The 25,894-nt window shown below is 37.0% G+C and overlaps 1 protein-coding gene across 2 annotated transcripts in view; it reads left to right on the forward strand.

Moving 5' to 3' along the window:
* Nucleotides 1-25,894, forward strand: part of LOC114242936 (membrane-bound alkaline phosphatase) — a 44,167-nt gene that overhangs the window by 9,077 nt on the left and 9,196 nt on the right. The window contains exons 1-3 of one of the 2 annotated variants that reach the window (XM_028174268.2): nt 6,114-6,178; nt 16,326-16,627; nt 23,972-24,164. In XM_028174268.2, the coding sequence (XP_028030069.2) occupies nt 6,118-6,178; nt 16,326-16,627; nt 23,972-24,164 (556 nt within the window). In that variant the 5' untranslated portion in view covers nt 6,114-6,117. Of the gene's footprint in view, nt 1-6,113; nt 6,179-16,325; nt 16,628-23,971; nt 24,165-25,894 lie in introns of those variants that run through there. The other variant, XM_089729244.1, reaches the window with a different exon arrangement.

Below are 25,894 nucleotides of genomic sequence, written 5' to 3' on the forward strand. Positions count from 1 at the left end.
GAGCGGAGCCGGAGCGCGCCGCTTGTCTATACTAATATTATAAAGAGGAAAGATTTGTTTGTTTGTTTGTTTCGAATAGGCTCCGAAACTGCTGGACCGATTTGAAAAATTATTTTTCCATTAGAAGCCGACATTGTCCCTGATGAACATAGGCTACTTTTTTTTTTTTTTTTTATTTTTTTTTTTTGGTTTCATGTGTGTTTTAATGTTTCCGAAGCGAAGCGAGGGCGGGTCGCTATTTATTATAATTATGATTATAATTTCGAAATACGAGCTTATTATTTAAATTGGTATCAATTCATTTTATCACCACGGATTTGCCAGGTATCGTTTTGTCACCAGGGATTTGTCGGGTATCATTTTGTCACTAGGGATTTTACGGAAAGAGCAAGAAACAAAGTACTCGTCACCTAGTCGCGTTCAAAATAATGGTTTTCCTCACTTCATCATTTTGTTATGGGATCGTACGATTATTACGTAACTGTGATTATCAATTTAATTTAATTTAGCTATTGTTTTGTTAAGCTATAATTTATCGACATCAAGTGTTTTTTTGAGGTTCCATGCTAGATTCTATTTTAAAATCAATAACAATTTTTTACTGGTGGTAGGACCTCTTGTGAGTCCGCGCGGGTAGGTACCACCACCCCGCCTATTTCTGCCGTGAAGCAGTAATGCGTTTCGGTTTGAAGGGTGGGGCAGCCGTTGTAACTATACTTGAGACCTTAGAACTTGTATCTCAAGGTGGGTGGCGCATTTACGTCGTGGATGTAATTAAATGTAATTAAATTAAACATGAAATTTTTTTTCATATTTTTTTTTGTTGCTTAAATGGGCGGACGTGCTCACGGCCCACCCAATGTTGAATGGTTACCAGAACCCATAAATATCAATAACGTATATGCCGCCACCCACATTGACACGCGAGTTCTAAATCTCAGCTTTTACAGTACTACGGCTGCCCCGCCCTTCAAACCGAAACGCATTACTGCTTCACGGCAGAAATAGGTAGAGCAGTGGTGCCTACCAGTTCCACTTTATATGTCTGTAGTATCAAGAATTTTACAATATTTTATTGTCAATAGCTTTTGAAAACTAATTAAGTTTTTCTTTTAAATTTACTTCGGAATTCGCGAGTCGAACGCGAATTAATTAACTTTAGTTTTAAAACGAAATCGGGCGGCTTATTATTAAGTTAATAAATTCCATTATGCTTAACAACTAGAACAAGGTTAGTTATTAAACAAAATATATTTTAATTCGACACTATATTCAACACGAATTCTCACAAATTCATAACAATACACATAAAACAGTCAAAGATTTTAAATCTAGCTCAAAGGTTTTATGAGTTGAGATTAGTTAATGTGATGGATTCTGCAACCAAAATTAGCATTCATAGTTAATAAACAAATAGAACCGTAATAAATTTGGGTGATATTTTAACAAAAACAATAGACATAATTAATATGTTTGCCTTTATCTTTATATACACGACGTTATCAAAATTATTAAGAAAAAATACAGACAGGGAACGTTTTTGACCACAATTGGCAGGTTAGCGTGCGACCTATCTAATGAAAAATGTTCAATGGCGCCCATTGACATCAGCTAGATCTAGAGCACAATCTACTATCTGAAGGCATGTTATAAGTGGTAGAGTTGAACGCAGTCTGCTGAGAAATCACTCTTGGTACCTGTGTCGTGCTCAGTGCGAGTTTTTTAACTTTCTCGATAGCGTAAAAGTTAACTCAAATTTGTATGCAGTTGGAACAGCGCGAACTAGCGGCAAATGTAGACAATCCAACTCCATACGAATTTGAGTTAACTTTTGCGCTATCGAAAACGTTAAAAAACTCAAATTAAGCACACAGGTATAAGTGACAATAGTTAAACCTTGTAGACTCTACTTCGAAGCAGTAGTTAAAATAAGTATAACAATATTTAAAAAAAGTACTTTCGTGAGTGGACCCCTATCCTATAGAACTGTCTAAAAATAAACATACAAAAATCCGAGTTTTTTTTTAAGGGATTTTATGACCTGGTAACTAAGACCTTTAAGTCATGTCTTATTTTAATTTATATTCTTAATTTTATGAAAAATTATAATACGGAGTGAAATGAAATGAAGATGATTAATTTGAGACATTAATCAACTGGGATGAAATTAAATGAAATGAGATGATATGGGATGAAATATAATGTCAGTAAAACGGTGGTCATTTACTAAGATTTTTTCAGTGGACTTTTTGGAGGAACCCAAGAAGTTACGTCCAGCAGCTTTGTTTCATTTTCTCACTTTTGTGCACTTTCACAGATATAAAGCAGTTAATAAACCACCGTTATTACACATTTAAACCTGAAGAAACACTAAATAGACAAAATAAAACAAATCACACAACTTCACTCCTTGCGTTCCCGCCAAAAAGTCCTCAAAAATCCGAGTTTTAACTAGTAACAACAGGCTATCCTACGAAGTGCGAAGGTCAGCTAGGATTGGAATTATTTTTTAATTCGGTCATTTACTCCCGTCCTTATAACCGAAATAACAGGAACTAGTTGGCGCTACTCGGTCAATTAATTATCTGTGCTATGATATACTATTATTCGTATTGTCTGTGCAATTTGGCGGGAATTAAAAAAATATTCTTGAAATGTTCCTTCAAAAATATTTAGTATACATTTATAGGATATAGCGTGCGAGAGAATGAGATAGAGAATACTTCCGAAACTCTCACTTCTACCAAATAAACTGCACAAAATGTTTTTTTATACGACAAAAAGAGAGTGATTAAAAGAATATCGATTTAAATTTTTAATATCGATTTCGAAGATTTCTCGAGATGGTAAAAATTCGATCGGAATCGAGATAAACTCTTAGGAGTGTCATGATAACTTCTTAGAATATGGAACAATTATTTAAAGTTGAAAAACAATTTTATGTTTATTTTTCATAGACGTAATAAACAATTACGACTCTATACGTCTTTTGTTCTGTACCCATATTAAATTACGGTTAATTTGATTCTTTACAACTATGATTTATACATTTTTCATGCTTGTCACACACAATTCAACATTTATATTGTGCTTACGACTGTCAGTCACTGGACGCAATGCAATCACAATGTTGACTTTTTTTTCTTTTGTTTAATTCGTGATATTTTAATCTTAACAAGTTAAATTCTTAATTAAATATTATGTTAGTTCATTGCGGGCTTGCGTGGTTATTTCTTGATCACGTGTTAGCTATTAAATGTAAACTAGAAAAATATGCTCAAGCATATTATTTTTATTTAAAAATACATTATTATTTCACAAACACAAAAATGCGCGAACGAAAAATGTGCTTAAGCAATATTTCAATCATATTTTTTGTTTAAATCATGATTGTTTAAGAATGCGTAAATCCCTATTTTGGTGATTTTTAATTTCACTTTTTTCCCTGCCTAAGCGTTGACAGCTTAAGGGGATATTTCCCTCACGGGAGAGACCTGGAACTTGCTAACACTAGCCCTAACAAGATCAGTGCTTCGCAGAATCTACTACCGGGTCGGAAACGCGACTCACTAAGAAGAGTGAGAGTGGGTTGTGTCTATAGGTAATTTTCACTGCATACTAAATAAGAATAATATTTTCATTAGACAAAGTAACTAATCGAATAGAATCTTACGCACGGAGTTTACGATCTTCTCGTTGTATTTCGACTTCCCGAAATATTCATTAATTAAAAAGTGACATTTGGCTTACCTAAGCTTCGAAGATAAATATTTTTTCCCGTTTACGTTATAAAACCGCTGACGGTTATATACGGTAATATATTCATACAATGTGTTACATGTATGTGTAAAATTTGTATTTCCCTATTACGAATTTTCATATATTTTTATTTCATTGTCATCATTTTCTGATCTACTAATTTCAGACACACAGAGAGCGTTGACTCAACGCATTGTCAAAAAAAAATTAATCAGTTGTGTGAAAACGTTAGACATCGGAATTTAAATTTTACGTCAATTTATTTAGGCTAATATTATGATAATAATATTAGTTTAATAGTCGATTACATGTGAATGCTACCTCGAGACATAAGATAAAATTCTCAATTCTTAGGTATGACGTCTATCCAGCCCTTCAAAACGTCATGACTGCATTGCGGCAGAGCTAGCCAGAACACTAGGTACCTATAGGCTCGGACTCACAATACGCACTCTAGCTAATTAATTGAATAGACAGATCTATTCCGATCTGTCATTGGGAACTGGAAGGATCGAGATAATTTTAACTAGTTTCCCGGAGCGCTTAGTAAATTAATTCTGCGCGTACTAAGGTGACCAGGATTTTAGCATAATAACGCATTTAAAAAAAAATCGGTTGTCTCTAAAGTCGGTTTACTGACAACGTCATAAGAAAATACTTATGGAATGGTTTCATTTTTGAAAAGAAAATTTTAATTTTATTTGTTTGATAGATATTGACACCCCATTCGCTTTTCACTGAACTTCATACTTGACGAAAACATGTAAATGTATTATTGTATAGTAGCTGTCCACGCGGATGCATCCCTCACTCAAGTAGGAGAGAGACAGATGTCGAACGCTGCCGAACGCAGAGGCCGATTTTAACCTCTTTGTCGCTCGTTGCGCGCTCTCGCTTGCACTTCAAGCCTTAAATGGAACGCCTCAATGAGTCATGTTTTTTCGTGCATGCAGCCGGCCCCATCGAAGTATAAGACGTTGTCAAGTCAAAAAAATGAAACCTAATATTTATCTTGTTAAAAAATCAAGAAACAAATGGTCTCATCGAACGAATCGTTATTATTATTAACTAGTTATTACATACTAGTTGATAATAATAACAACTAATCATAATTATTATTGTCGAAGAAATTCGCGCGTCACCTGTTGCATGTTGATAGCAGTATAACAGAAGCATTTCTTGTGTGTGTGTTAGCCTTTTAGACAAAGTTTCAATTTCCAACTCAAATGCACATTCAACTCTATGTAGTTATATATCTAGTTGTTATTTCAGTGGAGTCAATCCACCGATAATAATGCAAATGATGATGTGAACTATAAGCGTTAATGTAAAGAGTACAAAATTCGAAGTCCTCGTGGCCTACAGGATAAGACGCCCGCTCGTTGTATTCGTATCGTAGCGTGGCGATGATACCGATGTTCAAATCCCGCACGCAGGAGCAATTTTTTTTTTTAATTCATACGGCAAATTATCATAACTAGAGGTCCCGCAGTAGTCGAAATTCGACTATAATTAATTGCAATTGTAAGTTTGTACACTATTATGATTGTATTTTATACTTCTATAATCACAAATTTCGCCAAGGCTACACTATAAAAAAATATTAATACAGACAAACAATATTTAATCTATTCTCAATTTTACCACAGACGTCAAGAACAAAAGTTTGACAATAAATATTATTCATGCGTGTGTGCGTCAAATACATGGTATGTAGTGTGTGTAATGTTTTCTTTATTGATTTAATGTACCTTTTATGCATTATTTCAAAAAAATATTAGTATTGTGCACTTCTTCTCTATATTCTCTATAAGTGTGGAAAATTTCATACTCCTCCGTCCTCGCCATTTTCGTAAAAAGAGATACAAACTTTTTGCTTCACGTATTAATATATAGATAATTTACGACAAAGGAAAAAAACACAAACCAGTATCACGAACCAGTAGTAAAATCGAGTTGGAGGACTGTTGTTATGCTGAATTGAGAGTTCGATCTCATATATCCGGTTGGGGGTAGGGAGGGGGCTTTAGCAGCTGTTAACCGGGTCTGTTACCTCCTCGACCAGGCAGCGGCTTGGCTCCGCTCCTGGAATTGCTGACGTCCATGAGCGACAGTAACCACTTACCATCAGACGGGCCGTAGGCTTGTCTGGCTACAAAGGCGAAAAAAAAACAGCGTTAAAAAAGTGCGTGAGCTACGCGCTGATTGAAAAAAAATAGCCCGTAGACATACCGTAGCGTACGTAATTGTTGCCGCATGGTTTAATCGCCGCGTCAGTACATATCATAGTCAATGTACATTCAGAATTGAGCGTACATTTAGTTGATATAAGCAGGTGCGCGAGACCACAGTGCAGTGATGGCGCGACAATGGATCGCAGTGCTGGCTTTCGCCGTTGTCCTCGTCCTGACTGACGCAGGTGCGTTAATAATGAAAAAAATATATTTATGTGAAATTTAAAACAAAATAGTGACAGTAAAAATGGCGCGTAACGGCTTGTTGTATTTTTGTATTGTGTGTTTTAAAACGAATTATCAGTGTTTGCTTGTTTCAGAGTTTAAATGTATTTTTTTTTTATGTTTTCACGTGGAATTCGGTTTGCGAAATTTAGTGGAATACTTTTTATGATTCCGAAAACGTTTAACTATTTGAATAATAATTAATATTAAATGAAACGACTCGAAAATGCATCGCTAATAGCACATAATAACATTTATGTTGCTAGTTTTATTTTAATTCAATGACAAAAAGCCATTATCAATAAAATAACGCTATTTTAAATTTGAATGGTAATGATAAATTTTAAATAGAGTTATTTTTATTAAAATTTTTATATTGTATATCTAGTTATTTGTACTATAACAAGAAAAAAAATTAATTAATATTCACGACATTGACACAATAACAGAGTTTAATTGAAACTACGAAATAAGTGTTCATTACAATAACTGAAGTACCTATTCAGTCTATTGTCAATTGAAGCAATTTTCATAAGCAACTATATTTTTATTGTTATCAATAAAAATTAAATTATTAACGGCAACGTATCGACAGTGTATCGTTTTAATGCCTCAAAGATATTATCGTCAGGTTCGAGCCCCGTGACCTCACCTATTAATTCGGTGAATCTAGAATAACCCCTCTGGATTAATAGAATAGGTAGGGAAAAAAAAAGAAACAAAAAATATTTTATCCCTAAAAATTAAGAATACTTTTAACACATTGACTGCCATGTAAGATCAAGAATGCCCTAGTGGGTTGTGAGCGGCAGGAGTTTTTAGTGAGGTTCAACTCCCACATACCCCACCTGCCGCGCGGGTGGGGATCCGGCGATTTTCACCTGTGGAAAAAAAAAAAAAAAATAGTGTCGCGCTGAAGTAATTATGTCGATTTCTGTAAGCGTCTGGATTGCCTAACTATACCTTCTTTTGTTTTTAATGTATATTTTAGTCTGGTAGGTTTTATTAGAAATAGATTCATTCTCAGTATCTTCGGATTCGTCTTTCCCAAAGTCTTCTAACTAGTGGGAATATCTATTCCGGCGTCTTAGTAACGGAAATCGATATTATTATTACTTTTTACTCACCTGGTGTGAAGTGGTTACCGGAGCCCATAGAGATCTTTTTTTTTATTGCTTAGATGGCTGGACGAGCTCACAGCCTACCTGGTGTTAAGTGGTTACTGGAGCCCATAGACATCCACAACGTAAATGTGCCACCCACCTTGAGATATAAGTTCTAAGGTCTCAAGTATAGTTACAACGGCTGCCCCACCCTTCAAACCGAAACGCATTACTGGTTCACGGTAGAAATAGGCAAGGTGGTGGTACCTACCCGCGTGGACTCACAAGAGGTCCTACCACCAGTAAAACAAGTCTACAACGTAAATGCCGCCACCCACCTTGAGATATGAGTTTTAAGGTCTCAGTATAGTTACTTCATTACGCTACGTAGGGCATCGGTGACCTACACCGCAGTCAAAGGGTTAATACCCGCAGTATGAACTACGTCACTAGTATCAATTTTATTGATTTAAGTGATATATCGCGCCGTATTGTTCTATCAGGCTGTTTAAATATTAATGTCTTACCATAAATATTGATATTTTTTTTCATTACAATAAATTCGTGTAATAAAAATCAAACCCGCAAAATTTTTATTTGCGTAATTACTGTTGGGAGGACCTTGTGAGTCCGGGCGGATGGGTACCACCACCCTGCCTATTTCTGCCGTGAAGCAGTAATGCGTTTCGGTTTGAAGGGTGGGGCAGCCGTTGTAACTATACTGAGACCTTAGAACTTCTCAAGGTGGGTGGCGCATTTACGTTGTAGATGTCTATGGGCTCCAGTAACCACTTAACATCAGGTGGGCTGTGAGCTCGTCCAACCATTTAAGCAATAAAAAAATATATATTTATTGTTGCCATTTTTTTTAAATTACATAATAATATGTCTTGCTTGAACTCGGAATTTTTAGTGTACAGGGATAAATTCTAAATTATATATAGTCACATAATAAACACAATAGAAATTCTATGAAAACCATAGTTTTATGGCAATTTATGACGTTATCTTTCATTAGTGGAGTCCTGGGCTGTATTCCCGATCGAAGTAACTTTAAAGATAGTAACGGTAGTAGCATTCGGAGTCTGGCGGTTAATACTATCTTATAAAGATGTGCAATGTAGCAAAATTTTCACTTTGACACTGCCCATGATCGCTTATGCGGTCTACCTGGATCTAAGCGGTGACTGCATCCCGCAGACATCACGACAGGAGTTCAAAATCTCTAATTGTATTGTAGTTAATTAGCTAATTTATAAATTCCGTAAATAAGATTTAAGTTAAATACGCTCAAGAACAGGTGTCGCGAAAGAAATAAAAAAAAAACCTATAGTGCTTTTGATTCAGATGAATTTAAAATTTAAATGTTTCCAATTCTAATTTATCTACCCACCCATTTCTACCGGGAAACAGTATCGAATTTTAGGGGTTATATGAGTCGACTATTATCAAAGCCGGCAATCTGACTTTTGGACAATGATTGGTAAATCAGAAAAACGAATTATTGACTTTGTATTCCATTGGCAGTCACAAAACTCTTCGGAACGACATCTTAGATAAATAACAGGTTAACTATTAACCTTTATTTAATGCAGGTTTTGAACCGTATTCTTTGAAGGAGACGATTATATTCAAATCAATCTGTATTGACATATCAATAAAATTTTTTTGTCCAAATGCACAGATTGCCACCTTTGATAATAGACGACTCATATATTAATTACTATCATAATATTATCTACGGCTCTCCCGAGTCATAATATTATACATAATTCAAGCTATTCACATGATTTGATCACGCTAATTCGTCGGTGAGCACTAAAACTGTAGTTTCTAAAACTCGAAAATAATATACAATAATATGTACTAGTGGTCTGATAGTCGAAATAAGTTTGTACACTATTATGATTCTATCGTAAAAGATTATATTATACTTCTATAATCACAGACTTCGCCAAAACTATACTTTAGACAAATATTAATAAAGACAAACAATATTTAATCTTGATCTATTCTCAATTTGACCACAGACAAAGCAAGCAATAAGCAATAAGAAGGCAATAAACAAATAGTATGCATGTGTGTGTGTGTCAAATTAATGGTAGTGTGTATAATGTTTTTATTTACTCATTTAAGGTTTTTTCGATGCATAATTTAAAAAAAAAATATCATTCTGCACTCCTTCTCTATATTCTCTATAAGTGTGGGAAATTTAATATTCCTTCGTCCGCGCGCTTTTCGTAAAAAGGGGTACAAAGTTTTTGCTTCACGTATTAATATATAGATATAGCAAGATTAAGTCGCAAAGGTGGTTTTAATTATATGGAGGGTACTTTTGTCTACTCGTGTGAAGTCAAAAATGTCTATACGGAAGATACTCATACACGTTACAGGAATCCTTTGATACGACGTTTTAGCTGTTTTAATCTGTGTCTTTATGATACAGTGCTGTTTTTCCCCCGGTCATCGTTCTCGTCGAACCCGTCGCTTGCGACGAAGGGCTCGACGAGTAAATTAACCCTCAGACACAGCCCACTGAGTTTCTCGCCGGATCTTCTCAGTGGGTCGCATTTCCGATCCGGTGGTAGATTCTGCGAAGCACGGCTCTTGCTAGGGTTCGTGTTAGCAACGTCATCAGGTTTGAGCCCCGTGAGCTCGCCTACTGGTTAAGACGACGCTGATATAGCCTCTCAAGGCTATCAGCTTAGGTAGGAAAAAAAAGAAGCTGTTTTTTAACTGTGTCTTTAAACGACATGCAATAAAACTATTTCTTTAATGCATATTAAATCGTATGTAAATTTTTATTTTTACATATCTTTCCCTCACGATAGACGTTTGAATGCAAATAATTTCATAATGTTCTTGTTGTTGCTTAAGATAATAAAAACCGGTTTACGCTAAACAGAATAATTCGTGATCAACGCGAAACAGCCCGAGATGTGGGTTAATTTTTAAATTTGAGCACAATTGTAATATGGTTCGTCCAGTAATTCGGATCTATTATGTTTCGTTTGACGTATAAAATAAATAGCTCATCCGCTATTAAATAATTTCTAAAGCCCAGGTAATTTGAATTATCGAGTGAAAGAAAGAATTTTCTCGGGATAAGGAATTGCTCGTGTTTTTTTTATTGCTTAGATAGGTGGTCGAGCTCACAGCCCACCTTGTGTTAAGTGATTACTGGAGCCCATAGACATCCACGACGTAAATGCGCCACCCACCTTGAGATATCAGTTCTAAGGTCTCAGTATAGTTACAACGGCTACCCCGCCCTTCAAACCGAAACGCATTACTGCTTCACGGCAGAAATAGGCAGGGTGATGGTACCTACCCGCGCGGTCTCACAAGAGGTCTTACCGCCAGTAACTCGTGTCACTCTCTGTTCCGTGAACTAACAGTCGATGAAGAGTTCGACTTGCGAACTAGCTTATAGACACAACCCACTGAGTTTCTTGCCGGATCCTCTCAGTGGATTTGTATAGCAGCTGTCAATGCGGATGCGTCGCTCACTCAAGTAGGAGAGAGACAGATGTCGAACGCTGTCGAACGCGGAGGCCGTTTGTGCCTCTTTGTTGCGCGCTCTCGCTTGCACTTCAAGCCTCAAATGGAACGCCTCAGAGCGAGGTAACGCCGCACGAGTCATGTTTTTTGTGCGTGCAGCTGCCTCCATCGAATTATAAGAAGTTGTCACGTCAAAAAGGACTACCAATCGAATTGTCGAATATGTAGTCCATGAACCAATTTTGTTTTGTACAATAAAGCGTTAAATGGGTAAAGTTCGTTCAGTTCGAATTATCTTCACCATGACAAAGGGATAGTTTTCGCACGTAATTAGAATAACCGTTTCACTGTGTAATGTTAATTTTCGAGACAGTTACCAAAAGGCTAGGTGTACCTACACTTGACAGTGCGTGCTTTTTTATTTATTGCTTAGATGGGTGGACGAGCTCACACCCCACTGAATTGTTACTGGAGCCCATAGACATCTACAACGTAAATGCGCCACCCACCTTGAGATATAAGTTATAAGATCTCAGTATAGTTACAACGGCTGCCCCACTCTTTAAACCGAAACGCATTACTGCTTCACGGCAGAAATAGGCAGGGTGGTCGTACATACCCGCGCGGACTCCCAAGAGGTCCTACCACCAGTAAACCGTGTACACCGTGTAGTTATTTCTTCTGTTTCTCAATCTCTAGTTTACGAGTTGTTAGTGTTATTTAAAACCTAGGTAATCGCTGACCTCAAGATTAATTTTATGTATTAGGTACTACCTACTTACCTTTTGTCTGTCCGTAACTCGAAAATTACCAATGTACCAATATATTACCAATGAAATTGTTGATAAACCGAGGAAGATAATGTTTTTATGTTTATGTCTTTATATCATTTCTATGTAGAGTTATGTTATCATAAGATTAATTTAAAGTCGTCCTGGCCTAAAGGATTAAACTACTGGTATACTCGTAAGATGTTTTCTAATTAAATAATACTTTTCTACGAAATGCTTCAACGATGCATTCATACCCGATCCTGTAGGCCGAATGGTAAGCAGTCGGCGTCGCCCTAAACACGTCATTACGGATCCTCCCGATCCATTAACGGTGTCTTTAGGTATCACAAGCACCGGTCACCGTCCTCGTCGAACCCGTCGCTTGCGACGAAGGGCTCGACGAGCGAATTAACCCATAGACACAGTCCACCGAGTTTCTCGTCCGATCTTCTCAGTGGGTCGCGTTTCCGATCCGGTGGTAGATTCCGCGAAGCACTGCTCTTGCTAGGGCCAGTGTTAGTAACACTCCTGGTTTGAGCCCCGTGAGCTCACCTGAGAAGAAGCTGAAATAGCCTCTTAAGGCTATGCTAAGCAACACCAAGTGGGCCGTGAGTTCATTCAACCGTGTAAGCAATAAATAAAAATTACGATTACCCTTAAAAATTACAATCGTCGGCTTAAATGTATGCCTGAATAGTTTCCGATGTTGAAATTTATATCCGGGTAGGTTTCAATTAATTTCGTCCGACTCAAGGTCAATGACCAGCCTCCTGCTTGTCACTAACCTTAGGAGCGTAAAGCCAGTAATCAAAAAAGGACGTTGGACTAGGAAAACCTGTGACAATTACAATATTACATCAACAGTATAGTGAACAGGCTGAGATGATTATGCATTATTAAGGTTTAACTCAAAAACTACCACCACTCAGATATTGAAAAAAAATTTAATAGGACCACATAAGAAGCCATCGGTTCTTTCCAATAAAAACCAAAATCATCAAAAACGGTTCCCAGTCGAATTGGAAACCTTCTTCTTTTTTGAAGTCGGTTAAATATTGGGACAGGTCAGTGAGATTTGAGCTCCGGTATCGCTTGATACGAAATCACTTTACGCCATAATCACCCCACCAAAGTTATTCCATGTCATATGAAATGACATTATTTACTTGCGTCCGCGTGCCCTATCTACATTTCCACTTTAATAACTAGTTACTAGACCGACATTACAAGACTCCTAGACGTTACAAAATTCGATTTGATTTCGTAAATGAATAAAAAAAAAAAAAAAACATTAATTTTTTACGCTTAATTACGTGACCAATCGTTTAGGCGGAACGTGACAAAGTTATGATAATTAATAAAATTTCTTTCTAACCAACTCCGCTGTGGTCGGATAAGAGACGATTGCGTCGTTTTCATCTGATAAAGACGATGTGGTTTCGGTTTGGTTAATAAAATTTCAATACAGAAATGTATTTTAATTTTCGAAGTCGTCGTGGCCTAAAGGTTAAGACGTCCGGTGCATTCGTGTCGAGCGATGCACCGGCGTTCGAATCCCGCAGGCGGGTACCAATTTTTCTAATGAAATACGTACTCAACAAATGTTCAGGATTGACTTCCACGGTGAACGAATAACATCGTGTGGTAAAAACCAAACCCGCAAAATTATAATTTGCGTAATTACTTGTGGTAGGACTCTTGTGAGTCCGCACGGGCTGTTATCACCTTGCCTATTTCTGCCGTGAAGCAGTAATGCGTTTCGGTTTGAAGGGTGGGGTAGCCGTTGTAACTATACTGAGACCTTAGAACTCATATTTCAAGGTGGGTGACAGTATTTACGTTGTAGATGTTTATGGGCTCCGGTAGCCACTTAACACCAGGTAGGCCGTGAGCTCATCCACCCACCTAGCGATAAAAATAAATAAATAAAAAAACAATAGAGAATCTCTCTATGGTTAAATCTATTTGTTATATTGTGACCACAGCGACAGGTTTCCTCGTAAATAAAAGTCCAATCATTTTATTTTGGTAGAAAAAAATAGCTTTACCTTTACCTCAATCCTCTCCAACTAGCAGTAAGGCTACGCATCAATAACAAAAAAACTCAACAAGGCTGCACCGTCGCTTGGTTACACACAATTACATATTAATTCTATCGCAAAATATTTCAGCTGTCGTATTTTTTAATGCCATTAAAACAATCTAAAATCCCACATTGTAATCAGAGCGTCAATTATATTATATTTCTATACAAATGTCTTGTAGGTTTCCTTATAATCATAATATCATAATCTTGTACATAAATGTATTACCGTGTTTTTTTGAAGGATTATTTTTGAAATACAACCTACGGTGTGACGTGCTTTGTAAATACATGATTTAATTATCAAATACCGTAATTTAATATAATAATTTTGTTGGTTGATTATTTAAGATTACTGCTTACTGCTGTATTTAAATTCATTTGTAAAAAGACTTTTTTATACTTAACTAGCTGAACCGGCAGACTTCGTAGTGCCCCAATCGATAAATAAAAGACCTAAACTTTTGTATAAAATAAACTTAAAACAAACAAAAGGAATCCGTCCGACGGGGGACACATCAAAGGGAAAACAAAACTGTTATTTTTATTTAATTCCGAGCATTTTCGTATTTATCTATTTTTTAAACCTTCTCTGGACTTCCACAAATAATTCAAGACCAAAATTGGCCAAATCGGTCCAGCCGTTCTCGAGTTTTAGCGAGACTAACGAACAGCAATTCAGTTTTATGTATATAGATAGATTTAGGTATTTAAAGATGGTATAAACGGTGCCTCAGTTAAGTACTTTAGTTTTCGTTATCACGGATGACAGATCGCAGAGCAATACATACGAATCAGTCGCGCTATTCGGTAATGAACTTCAATTATTTAAATTTACGCTTATCAAATAGTAATGAACGCTACAGCTGTTTTGTTCTGGGCTCGGTAAGTGAACGAAAAAATTGTTCACTTGATGTTAAATGGTCACAGACGACTATAAAATAAATAATCTATAGATAATAGATTTCTTTGTTTGTTTGTTTCGAATAGGCTCCGAAACTACTGGACCGATTTGAAAAATTATTTTTCCATTAGAAGCCGACATTGTCCCTGATGAACATAGGCTACTTTTTTTAATTATTTTTTTTTTTTTTTGTTTCATGTGTGTTTTAATGTTTCCGAAGCGAAGCGAGGGCGGGTCGCTAATAATAATTAAAATGAATCTATTTTAAAGAAACATCCCGTATATTTGCGTTCTCTTTCATGCCACGAGTAATGATATTTCTAGTATAACACTTAATAATTATAGTCAATTTTTTTCGTCGAAAGGTTCGGCGAGTAAATTAACTCACAGTCACAGCCCACTGGGTTTCTCGCCGGATCTTCTCAGAGGGTCGCGTTTCCGATCCGGTGGTAGATTCTGCGAAGCACTGCTCTTGCTAGGGTTCGTGTTAGCAACGTCGTTAGGTTTGAGCCCCGTGAGCTCACCTACTCGTTTTGCGAACCTAGTGTAGCCCCTCGCGGTTACTAGAATAGGTAGGAAAAAAAGTCATTTTTTCGTAGGCCTCTGAAGGACTTTTAGGGTCGCGATATTTAAAGAGTCCGATATGACAACGCACATTACCTAGGATTATGTAGTTCCTACTACATAGCTTTCACCTTCATCTCAATTATTTTATACCTATATCGACTGCTAGTTTCGTCACACACATACACCGTGACTGGCGATTCACTGAATCAATGCACACTGAAGTGAGTTTATGTAAAAATATGTATTAACATCAAACAATTCAGACGTTTTAAATTAGTTTACGGTAGGCAGCGGCTTGGCTCTGCCCCTGGCCTTGCTGAAGTCCATGGGCGACGGTAACCACTTACCATCAGGTGGGCCGTATGCTCGTCTGCCTACAAAGGCAATAAAATAAAAATAAAAATGATAGTTGTCTAAGATTTTTAAAAGACACGTTTTCCAAAACACAATTTGTTCTTGATTGCAGTCTTTTGTAATTGGTAAAGCATTTTTTAAGAAGTCTAGCGGGTCATTTCATGTGAATAAAGGTATTATAAAGAAGGTCTGTGTTTAAATCAAGTCAGGATTATTTAGAAATGTTATTCGGGTGTCCAGAAAATCATGTGAAAAATCTTCCATCGAGCCTGTGCCTTAGTAGATTAATGAGATATTGAATTTCTGCCAATACTGATTAATCTATTTAGTTTATTTAATGATAAATGTGATCCAGTGCGTTTGGCTTGCAGCATAAGTACTTATGCTAGTCGAAATAAACCGAATCACTAGTGCTCAAGCTAGTAAGCGAAAGAGAAAATTAGGGGGTAATTTGAATGACTACTTATAATGATTCTATTATGTACAAGTTTTGTACTATACTGTTAACGACTCGTCTGCTTTATTCGCATCGTTTATGATAACAAAGTATTTTTTTTAAATTCGATATCACACGTACGTGTACGACTAACTTGCATCATTATTTGCACAGTTGACTTCATTAAATGTTCAGTAGATAATTTTTTACATCTCAAAACGCCAGCGACCGCTTTCTTCGTTATTTGATTCAGTGTTAAGTTTGAATACATTAACATTACCAACTATTTACAGTGATCTATACTGCATAACGCGCTTCCAAAAAATTCTTGAAATTACCGATAGCGCGATTCAGGTCCCCTAATCAGTTATTTGCGTTCTTTGCAGAAGATGCAGCGACCACGCCGAAACCCAAGAAGGTTCTGGAAACCGTCATGAATCCAGCTTACATACCGGCTGAAGAAAAACACGGTTCCTATTGGAAGAAGTCTGCTGCATCAACACTAAAATCTAAACTAAAAGAGAAGACGAACAAAAATAAGGCCAGAAACGGAATTCTTTTTATTGGCGATGGAATGTCGTTAGCCACTGTCATGGCAGCCCGGACTTATGCCGGCCAACTGGATCGAGGGCTGGGAGAAGAGAATATTCTCGAATTCGAGAAATTCCCGGTGACCGGATTGGCTAGGGTAAGTTCAGCTTCTGTCATTTGTAAAACTATATTTTTTTTTAAATAATAATTATCGTATCTAAACGATCGGTAAAGATGGCGGGGGCGCAGTTCAATGCTTTGATCTGATCACGATTCCACCGTCTCCAATGCTCACACAGTAGCCCTAGGGGGGATTAAATGGCATAACGTAGTGTAGACGAACGTTACGGATGGAGCCGGTCACGACCTTCAGACATGAAGAGCATGATTGGTAAAGGAGGAGGATTAAAAAAGATATTGTGTTAATGGCGGAAATTTGTTTGATTTACCTATCTCTAAAATAAATTACGCATGTATTATACTATAAACTTTACAAATAAAAAAAGAGATAGCTCCCTAATTTACATAACCAGTAGACGATATGAATTAGAAAACGTAGTAGAGATATGACGTCAATATTTAAAGTAGATTCGCATTGAATAGACAAGAGCTGACAAAGTCTTTTTTTCTGGTGTTTTCTTTAATATTCGCGTGCTGTAGGCATAATTAAAAAGTTGACGGTAGTTAGCGAAATATTCAAATTTTGACGAATAACAATTCGGTCTTCCGTGACCATAACAAATGTATAGTGTTCGAAACGTCGGCGAATAACAAAGACGAAATTAAACCATAAAATTATTTTAATTTTTGTCAAAATTGTTACCTTACTTTAATCTTCTATATTCTTCTTCTATATATATAAAAACGAATTGCTGTTCGTTAGTCTCGCTAAAACTCGAGAACGGCTAGACCGATTTGGCTAATTTTGGTCTTGAATTATTTTTGGAAGTCCAGAGAAGGTTTAAAAGGTAGATAAATATGAAAATGCTCGGAATTAAATAAAAATAACAATTTTGTTTTCCCTTTGATGTGTCCCCCGTCGGACGGATTCCTTTTGTTTGTCTTTTGTCTTTTCTTTCTCGATTGAGGCACTACGAAGTCTGCCGTGTCAGCTAGTAAGTAATAAAATAATTTTAAATTACTAAGCGCTTGTCAACGTAACGCAGTGAAGGAACAAAATAGTGTAATAAATAAAAAAAGAAAAATTAATTCGCATTATTACGCACGTGTAGATACCACTTACAACTAGATAAGTAACTAGCTCATTCTCTCTCTTTTTTACTGCTTAGATGGATGGACGAGCTCACGGCCCACCTGGTGTTAAGTGGTTACCGGAGCCCATAGACATCTACAACGTAAATGCCGCCACCCACCTTGAGATATGAGTTATAAGGTCTCAGTATAGTTACAACGGTTACCCCACCCTTTAAACCGAAACGCATTACTGCTTCACAGCAGAAATAGGCAGGGTGGTGGTACCTACCCGTGCGTACTCACAAGACATCCTACCAGCAGTAGAACGTCTTGTGAGTCCGTGTGAGTGAGTCTATGGAAAAAAAAAACATTACGTAAACATGATTTAAATATTCTGGTCTTGATTTCATCTGAATCACCGGAAACATCGACTCTTGTTCAATACAGTTTAATCTTATTTGTAAGCGGAACTTGTTTTCTTGTTGTTATGTAACTATTGTGCCAAATTTCGTGGCAAAAACTCTAGATTGTTCGACGAAGCGATTAGTTTACTAACGCTTCTATGCTTAAATAGAGAAATCGGAAGATTACGTTATCATTATTACATTTTACTTGTAGTAGGACGTATTTTGAGTCCGTAGGTACCATCACCCTGCTTATTTCTGCCGTGAATCAGTAATGCGTTTCGGTTTGAAGGGTAGGGCAGCCGTTGTACTGTAATAACTGAGACCTTAGAATTCATATCTTTAGGTAGGTAGCGGCATTTACGTTGTAGATGTCTATGGGCTCCGGTAACCACTTAACACCAGGTGGGCCGTGAGCTAGTCCACCCATATAAGCAATAAAAAAAAGCGTCATTTTCGCAACTTTACCGGTTAGCCATTTAAGGTGAAAAAATATCATTACAAAAAACTTCTTCAGCTATTTGAATGGAGTAATTGAAGTTCAATTAAAAAACATCGAACTGTTGATACTAATATCTAATAAAACGCAATTTTAATTACAAAGATAAATGTCGTGTATTAAGGAAAATGTGGCTTAAGCCAAAACGCCTTTCAGCACTCGTTATGTACATTAAAAGACGGAATATAAAAAAAAATACAAAGATATTTATATTACACTAGTGACCCGCCCTCGCTTCGCTTCGGAAACATTAAATTTTATTATTGGTACCTGAGTCCCGCAATGTTACCCGCGGTTATTTTCGTAACGCGGGTGAAACCGCGGGGCGAAGCTAGTCTAAAAAAAGTAGCCTAAGTTACTCCTTATATCATCAGCTACCTATCAGTGAAAGTCCCGTCGAAATCGGTCCAGCCGTTCCAGAGTTTAGCCGGAACAAACAGACAGACAGACAGACAAAAATTGTAAAAAATGTTATTTTGGTGTATGTACCGTATACATATTCATATGCATGTAGTAAAAAGAGGCTGTTTCAATATTACAAACAGACACTCCAATTTTATTTATATGTATATATATTGCATTTATTAAGTAAATTTTTTGCGTTACCTACCCAACTAATGAGCTGAACACTACTCTGTAAGCTATTTTATTTAAACTAGAGGTCCCGCAGTAGTCGAAATTCGACTATAATTAATTGGAATTGTAAGTTTGTAGACTATTATGATTATATTTTATACTTCTATAATCACAAATTTCGCCAAGACTATACTATGAAAAATATTAATAAAGACAAACAATATTTAATGTATTCTCAATTTTACAACAGACGCCAAGAACAAAAGTTTGACAATAAATAGTATGCATGCGTGTGTGCGTCAAATACATGGTATGTAGTGTGTGTAATGTTTTCTTTATTGATTTAATGTATCTTTTATGCATTATTTAAAAAAAATATTAGCATTGTGCAATTCTTCTCTATATTCTCTATAAGTGTGGAGAATTTCATACTCCTCCGTCCGCGCAATTTTCGTAAAAAGGGATACAAAGTTTTTGCTTCACGTATTAATATATAGATTTTGTTTTTAGAAATTTTTTAATTCATGCTAAATTGACAACGTCATTTTAGACTTCTATTTAAAAACCGAAACGAATTTATTGTCTTTGCGTCGTCGTATTGCGAATTTAATTTATGTCTGTAGGCGTTCGCGCATCGGTCATCGCGCTGAACGGAAGTTTTCTACTACTTTATTGTTAGTTTTAGATATATATATTTTTTTATTACTTAGATGGGTGGACGATCTCGCAGCCCACCTGGTGTTAAGTGGTTACTGGAGCCCATAGACATCTACAACGTAAATTCGCCACCCACCTTGAGACATAAGTTCTAAGGTCTCAAGTATAGTTACAACGACTGCCCCACCCTTCAAACCGAAACGCATTACTGCTTCACGGCAGAAATTAGAATCTGACATATTTTTTTCAGTCATAAGACCTTTGATCAATCAATTCAAACAACCAATCAAACGCTACGGGGTATTTCGATGAATTATAGACACAGCCCACTGAGTTTCTCGCCGGATATTCTCAGTGGGACGCGATTCCGATCCGGTTGTAGATTAAGCGAAGCATTACACTTGCTAGGGCTAGTGTTAGCAGATTCTCTCAAGCTGAGCCCCGTGAGCTCGATTAAAGCTAGAATAGTCCCTCAACGCTACCAGCTATAAAAATACATACATCTAGATTTGGATGCGTCTACAACACGAAGGCAATTCACGCGTTTCGCAAAAGAGCAAAAAGTCTGCGAAATAAATCCTATACCCTAAAAGAACGCATACTTATTTTAAAGAGGAAACATTGGAACAATAAGACCACCAGTTAAAACTGTAAACAAGGTGTACTGTGGTAGGACCTCTTGTGAGTCCGCGCGGGTAGGTACCACCACCCTGTCTATTTCCGCCGTGAAGCAGTAATGTGTTTCGGTTTGAAGGGCGGGGCAGCCGTTGTAACTATACTTGAGACCTTAGAACCTATATCTCAAGGTGGGTGGCGCATTTACGTCGTAGATGTCTATGGGCTCCAGTAACCACTTAACACCAGGTGAGCTGTGAGCTCGTCCGCTCATCTAAACAATAAAAAAAAACTGTAGTCGATCTTAGGCCGGCGATGAGGAGACTACGTACGCGTATTTCCTGAAGTCTACACCGCTGCTACAATGGCGACGTGCTCAAAAACCTTGACAGTTCTCCTTGATCATGACACACGAACGCAAGCTGGACGGTTGAACGATCAGTATAACAATGTGTATTCATCTCTTTTGATGTTTTTTTTTCGATTTGTAAAAAAACTATTAAAAAAAAACAGGTATCACGATAAGTTTAATTAATTATTTTAATGACACAAATTTATTTAATACTAGCCGTACTCGCTCGCTTCGCTGGGCATTTAAAATTAACATTATTATTTATTGTCATTATTATTAACAGGGAGTCCGACACTCATATAATATGTCCATTAAGTACATGTATTTTCTACATGGATACCAAGTTTCAAGTCAATCGGATGCATGGTTCAGTAGTTATAACGGAACATCCGTAAAAACAACTATAGATTTATATACTTATATTAGTATAGATTAAATATAGATGTTGAGTGTAAGTAAAGTTGACTATTGCAAATTGATTTTATTACGACAATTCGGAACTTCAAATATTTTTTCTTTACTGCCTAGATGTGTGGACGAGCTCACGACCCACCTGATGTGAAGTGGATACCGGAGCCCATAGACATCTACAATGTAAATGTCGTCACCTACCTAGAGATATAGTTCTAAGGTCTCAGTTTTTACAGTACACCGGCTGCCCCACCCTTCAAACCGAAACGCATTACTGCTTTACGCTAGAAATAGGCAGGGTGGTGGTACCTACCCGTGCGGACTCGCAAGACGTCCTACCACCAGTAAAATGGATTGAAGTCGCAAATTCACTAGTTCCCAGTACTGGGTACTCTCAAATCACAGCCTTTTTTTTATTGCTTAGATGGGTGGCCAGCCCACCCGGTGTTAAGTGGTTACTGGAGCCCATAGACATCTACAACGTAAATGCGCCACTCACCTTGAGATATAAGTTCTAAGGTCACAACTATAGCTACAACAGCTGCCCAACGGTGTTTGTCTGTGCGCCTGTACAACAAAATCCCACAAGATGTTCAGAACCTACATATACATATGTTTAAGAAAACTATTAAAGAACATCTGTGCAATAAAGCTTACTATAAAGACAATGATTATCTAGAAGATTGCAAAAAGTGGGAATGAGTTGCTCGCTCCGGGCATTTCAATATTGTAATAATTGTTATGTTATAATACTCATTGTAAAAATGAATATTAAAAAAAATCTAATATAAAAAATAATAATCTAATATTAAAAAAAAAAGACATGCCCGCTGAGTTTCTTGCCAATTCTTCTCAGGACGGAGGCTAGTTCTTGTGAATTGGCGGTAGTTCTTTTGACGTTCAACAAGTATGTACTTTCATTTATGTTGAATAATTTTTTTTATTTTTTTTTTTGATGTAATTTGATTTGATTTGTGGACTGAATGAATCGACAAACACATAACAATTTGAAAATGCATATATGCAGTGGCATAATTATATTATGATGGTAGGACTGACCGCTCCTGGATCATGCGGTCCGAGGGATCTCGATCTCAAACTAACGTAATATTTTTAACAAAACTTAGTAATAATTATAAATTTTAAGTACTTGAAGCAAATCAAAGTTGGATGTAATTTATTTATTTATTACAAAAATGTAATACGTACGCTTTTGAAAATTAATTAAATATTTAATATAATAAATAAATAAACTAATATTTTTTTAATTAACGATTACGCCACGTTAACTGGTCCCGTGCTAAGTTCATAAAGAACTTGTGTTACAGGTACCAGATAACGGTAATAAATGTAAGATTTTTATGATACACATACATTTAAATAATATACATCCATAACCCTGGAAAAGACATTTTATATCTTCCCCTGGCGGGATTCGAACCCGCGACCCCCTTGTGTGACCATGCTATTTACCACTACACAAGACGGCCGTTAATGTTAGTTTTATTGTTGGGCCCCATCCGTTGAATTTGCCGCAGGTCACGGATGGTATAGCTGACGCCACTGAACCCAATGGATCCAATTCTAATAATTATAGAACTAAAGTATTACTGGATTCAGTAATCAGACCCTTAAGGCCAGCAGAAAATGGCCCCTTACGTTTGTTAGCAAAAACACAATTGTGTACCCGCTTAAGGTGCCAGTAAAACGTGACATGCATTCTTCTCAAACAATACTTGTAGGAAGGAAGTGCGCTATGTTATCTGAGACAATTAGACGGTAGTATCGCCGATCCAACGAAGGACCTTTTCCATAGTTTAGCATCTATTGTGTTGTTGGTAAATTGTAAGAATAAATTAGTAGGTTATGAGCGGGATAATTGTTTATATTGTGAGCCTTGAGGTCGGCTAGTGTTCAGAGCGCAAAAATTCCTCGGTGATTTAAGCCTCTCAAGCACTGGTCAACGTCCTCGTTGAACTCGTCGATTACGACGAAGAGTACGACGAGCGAACTAACCCATAGACACAGCCCACTGAGTTTCTCGCCGGATCTTCTCAGTGGGTCGCGATTCCGATCCGGTGGTAGATTCTCCGAAGCACTGCTCTTACTAGGACTAGTGTCAGCAAATTCTCTCAGGTTGAGCCCGTGAACTCACCCACCCGTCCAGGCATAGCTGGAATAGCGTCTTAGGCTTAGGCTTTTAGACTACTAACGAATTGGTAGGGAAAAAAGCGCGAAAATTTTCTAAGGCGCCAAAATGAACAACACAAGTATTTGCATACATTTTTAGAGTGGCTCTCACGGCTGCACTTAAGATAAATGCGGCCCTGGTCATATTCTTCAAGATGTGTTAGTCACGATTCATTAAACTAACGACTATCCTAAATTTGAAAACGGAACGTAGCCACTGAGATTTGAACATCGGTATTGTTGTATCGTTACACAGGAGTACACCCGACTTCTTATCTTTTGAGCCAAGCAAGTGTTCGAACTTTGAAGTTTGGTTGAAAATAAAATTTGACAAAGTTAGTTCACACAACTACACTCGGGTTATCCACGTTAGTGTAATATCATTATAACCTGGACTATCCTCACTTGTCTTTAATGTTTACCTGTTGTGTTTCAAAATTCCAATGCTTGTTATAGTCCAGTGACTTCGCTTATGAATTTGGTGCATCGGTTACAATGTGATTCACCTGGATGTTTGGCTTTATGAATATTTTGGATGCAACCTATACTCACGACATATCAACGTTTTGCTCTCGATTTTAGTGCCTATCTTTGTTTTTCCAGACATACTGCTTAGACGCCCAAGTGCCGGACTCAGCGTGCACCGCCACCTCATACCTGACTGGAGTGAAAACTAAATACGGAGTAATAGGCTTAGATGGGAACGTGACCCGAGGATCATGTCACTCCCAACTCCACAAAGGAAACTGGGCGCCGTCTATTGGACAATGGGCCATTGAAAACGGATTAGACGTTGGTTTGTAGCTATTTGTATTTATTTATATTTTTACTGGTGGTAGGACCTCTTGTGAGTCCGCACGGGTGGTACCACCGCCTTGCCTGTTTCAGCCGTGAAGCAATAATGGAAGGGTGGGGCACCCGTTGTTACGATACTTGAGACCTTAGAACTTATATTTCAAGGTGGGTGGCGGCATTCATCTTTTACAAGTCTATGAACTCCAGTAACCACTTAACACTAGTTGGGCTGTGCGTTCGTCCACCCATCTAAGCAATAATTTTTTTTTAAGACAAACTATATTTAATCTATTCTCAATTTAACCACAGACTATAAGCAAGAAGAAAAGTTTGACAATATACAAATAGTATGCATGCGTGTTGTGTCAAATACATGGTAGTGCGAGTAATGTGTAATGTTTTTTTTATTGATTTTTATGTATTTATTATGCATAATTGAAAAAAATTAACACTCTGCACGCTTTCTCTATATTCTCTATAAGTGTGGGAAATTTCATACTTCTCCGTCCGCGCAATTTTCGTAAAAATGGTACAAAGTTTTTGCTTCATATATAGATTGTATAGAAAAGTAGAGCATTCCGACTAGTATATTAGGGAGAGCATGATTCATTAGCGATCTAACTAAACTTAATGCAATTAAAAATATACAGCAGCCAAAAATTATTGCAAACAAATTAACATGTAACCAAATAAAAAAGATAGCTACTTTTTGATATTTTATATATTTTTGTAATCGGAAGACACAAAGCATAAGTTAATCTAATAGAACAACATTCACTTCTAACTGGCGAACAATAGAACAATTTACTACTTAAATAGTCACACAGACATTAAGCAGTTATTAATTTTAACATTTATATTCTCTTACCACAGTCAATGATTGTTATTAGTCGATCGTTTTGTTCCGAGCCTTAAGTTCTATGACGGAGTACAAGAGTTTTTATTAAATACTAGCGACCAGCCCTCGCGTCGCTTCGGAAACATTAAATTTTATTATTGATAGCAGAGTCTCGCGATGCTACCCGCGGTTATTGTCGTACCGCGGGACGCCGCGGGGCGAAACTAGTCTAAAAAAGTCTGTTTATATCATCAGCTACCTATCAGTGAAAGCCTCGTCAAAATCGATCCAACCGTTCCAGAGATTATCCGTAACAAACAGACAGACAAAATTTGTAAAAAATGTTATTTTGGTGTATGTATACTTATTCATATGCATACAGTAAAAAGCGGTTATTTAAAATATTACAGACACTCCAATTTTTTTTTATGTATAGATATGTTTTTCTACATTTAAACCTTATTTAATGAAGTTGTAATTTTAGACTGTATGCATGAAAACCGAATTATATAATCACATATAAAGTTTTATGTATCTGCTTAAAACCAAATTTGACTTGCCCGATATAATTATGGAAGCCATGTTGTTTTTTTACTGCTTAAATGGGTGGACGAGGTCACGGTCCGCTTGATGTTAAATGGTTACTGTAACGCATGGATATCACAACGTAATTACCACTAATCTCTTGATCTATATCTCGCCTATAGTTTTTAAGTGCCTGCCTACCTACATAAAAGCGCAATTAACTTTTTTTTGTTTTTTTTTTATTGCCTGTGTAGGCAGATGGGCATACGGCCCACCTGATGGTCAGTGGCTACCGTTGCCCATGGACTTCAGTAAAGCCAGGGGCAGAGCGTTAGGTTGGTTGGCAGCGGCTTGGCTCTGCCCCTTGC

This window comes from Bombyx mandarina, chromosome 08 (assembly GCF_030267445.1).
Source record: "Bombyx mandarina strain Sakado chromosome 08, ASM3026744v2".
Lineage (NCBI taxonomy): Eukaryota > Metazoa > Arthropoda > Insecta > Lepidoptera > Bombycidae > Bombyx > Bombyx mandarina.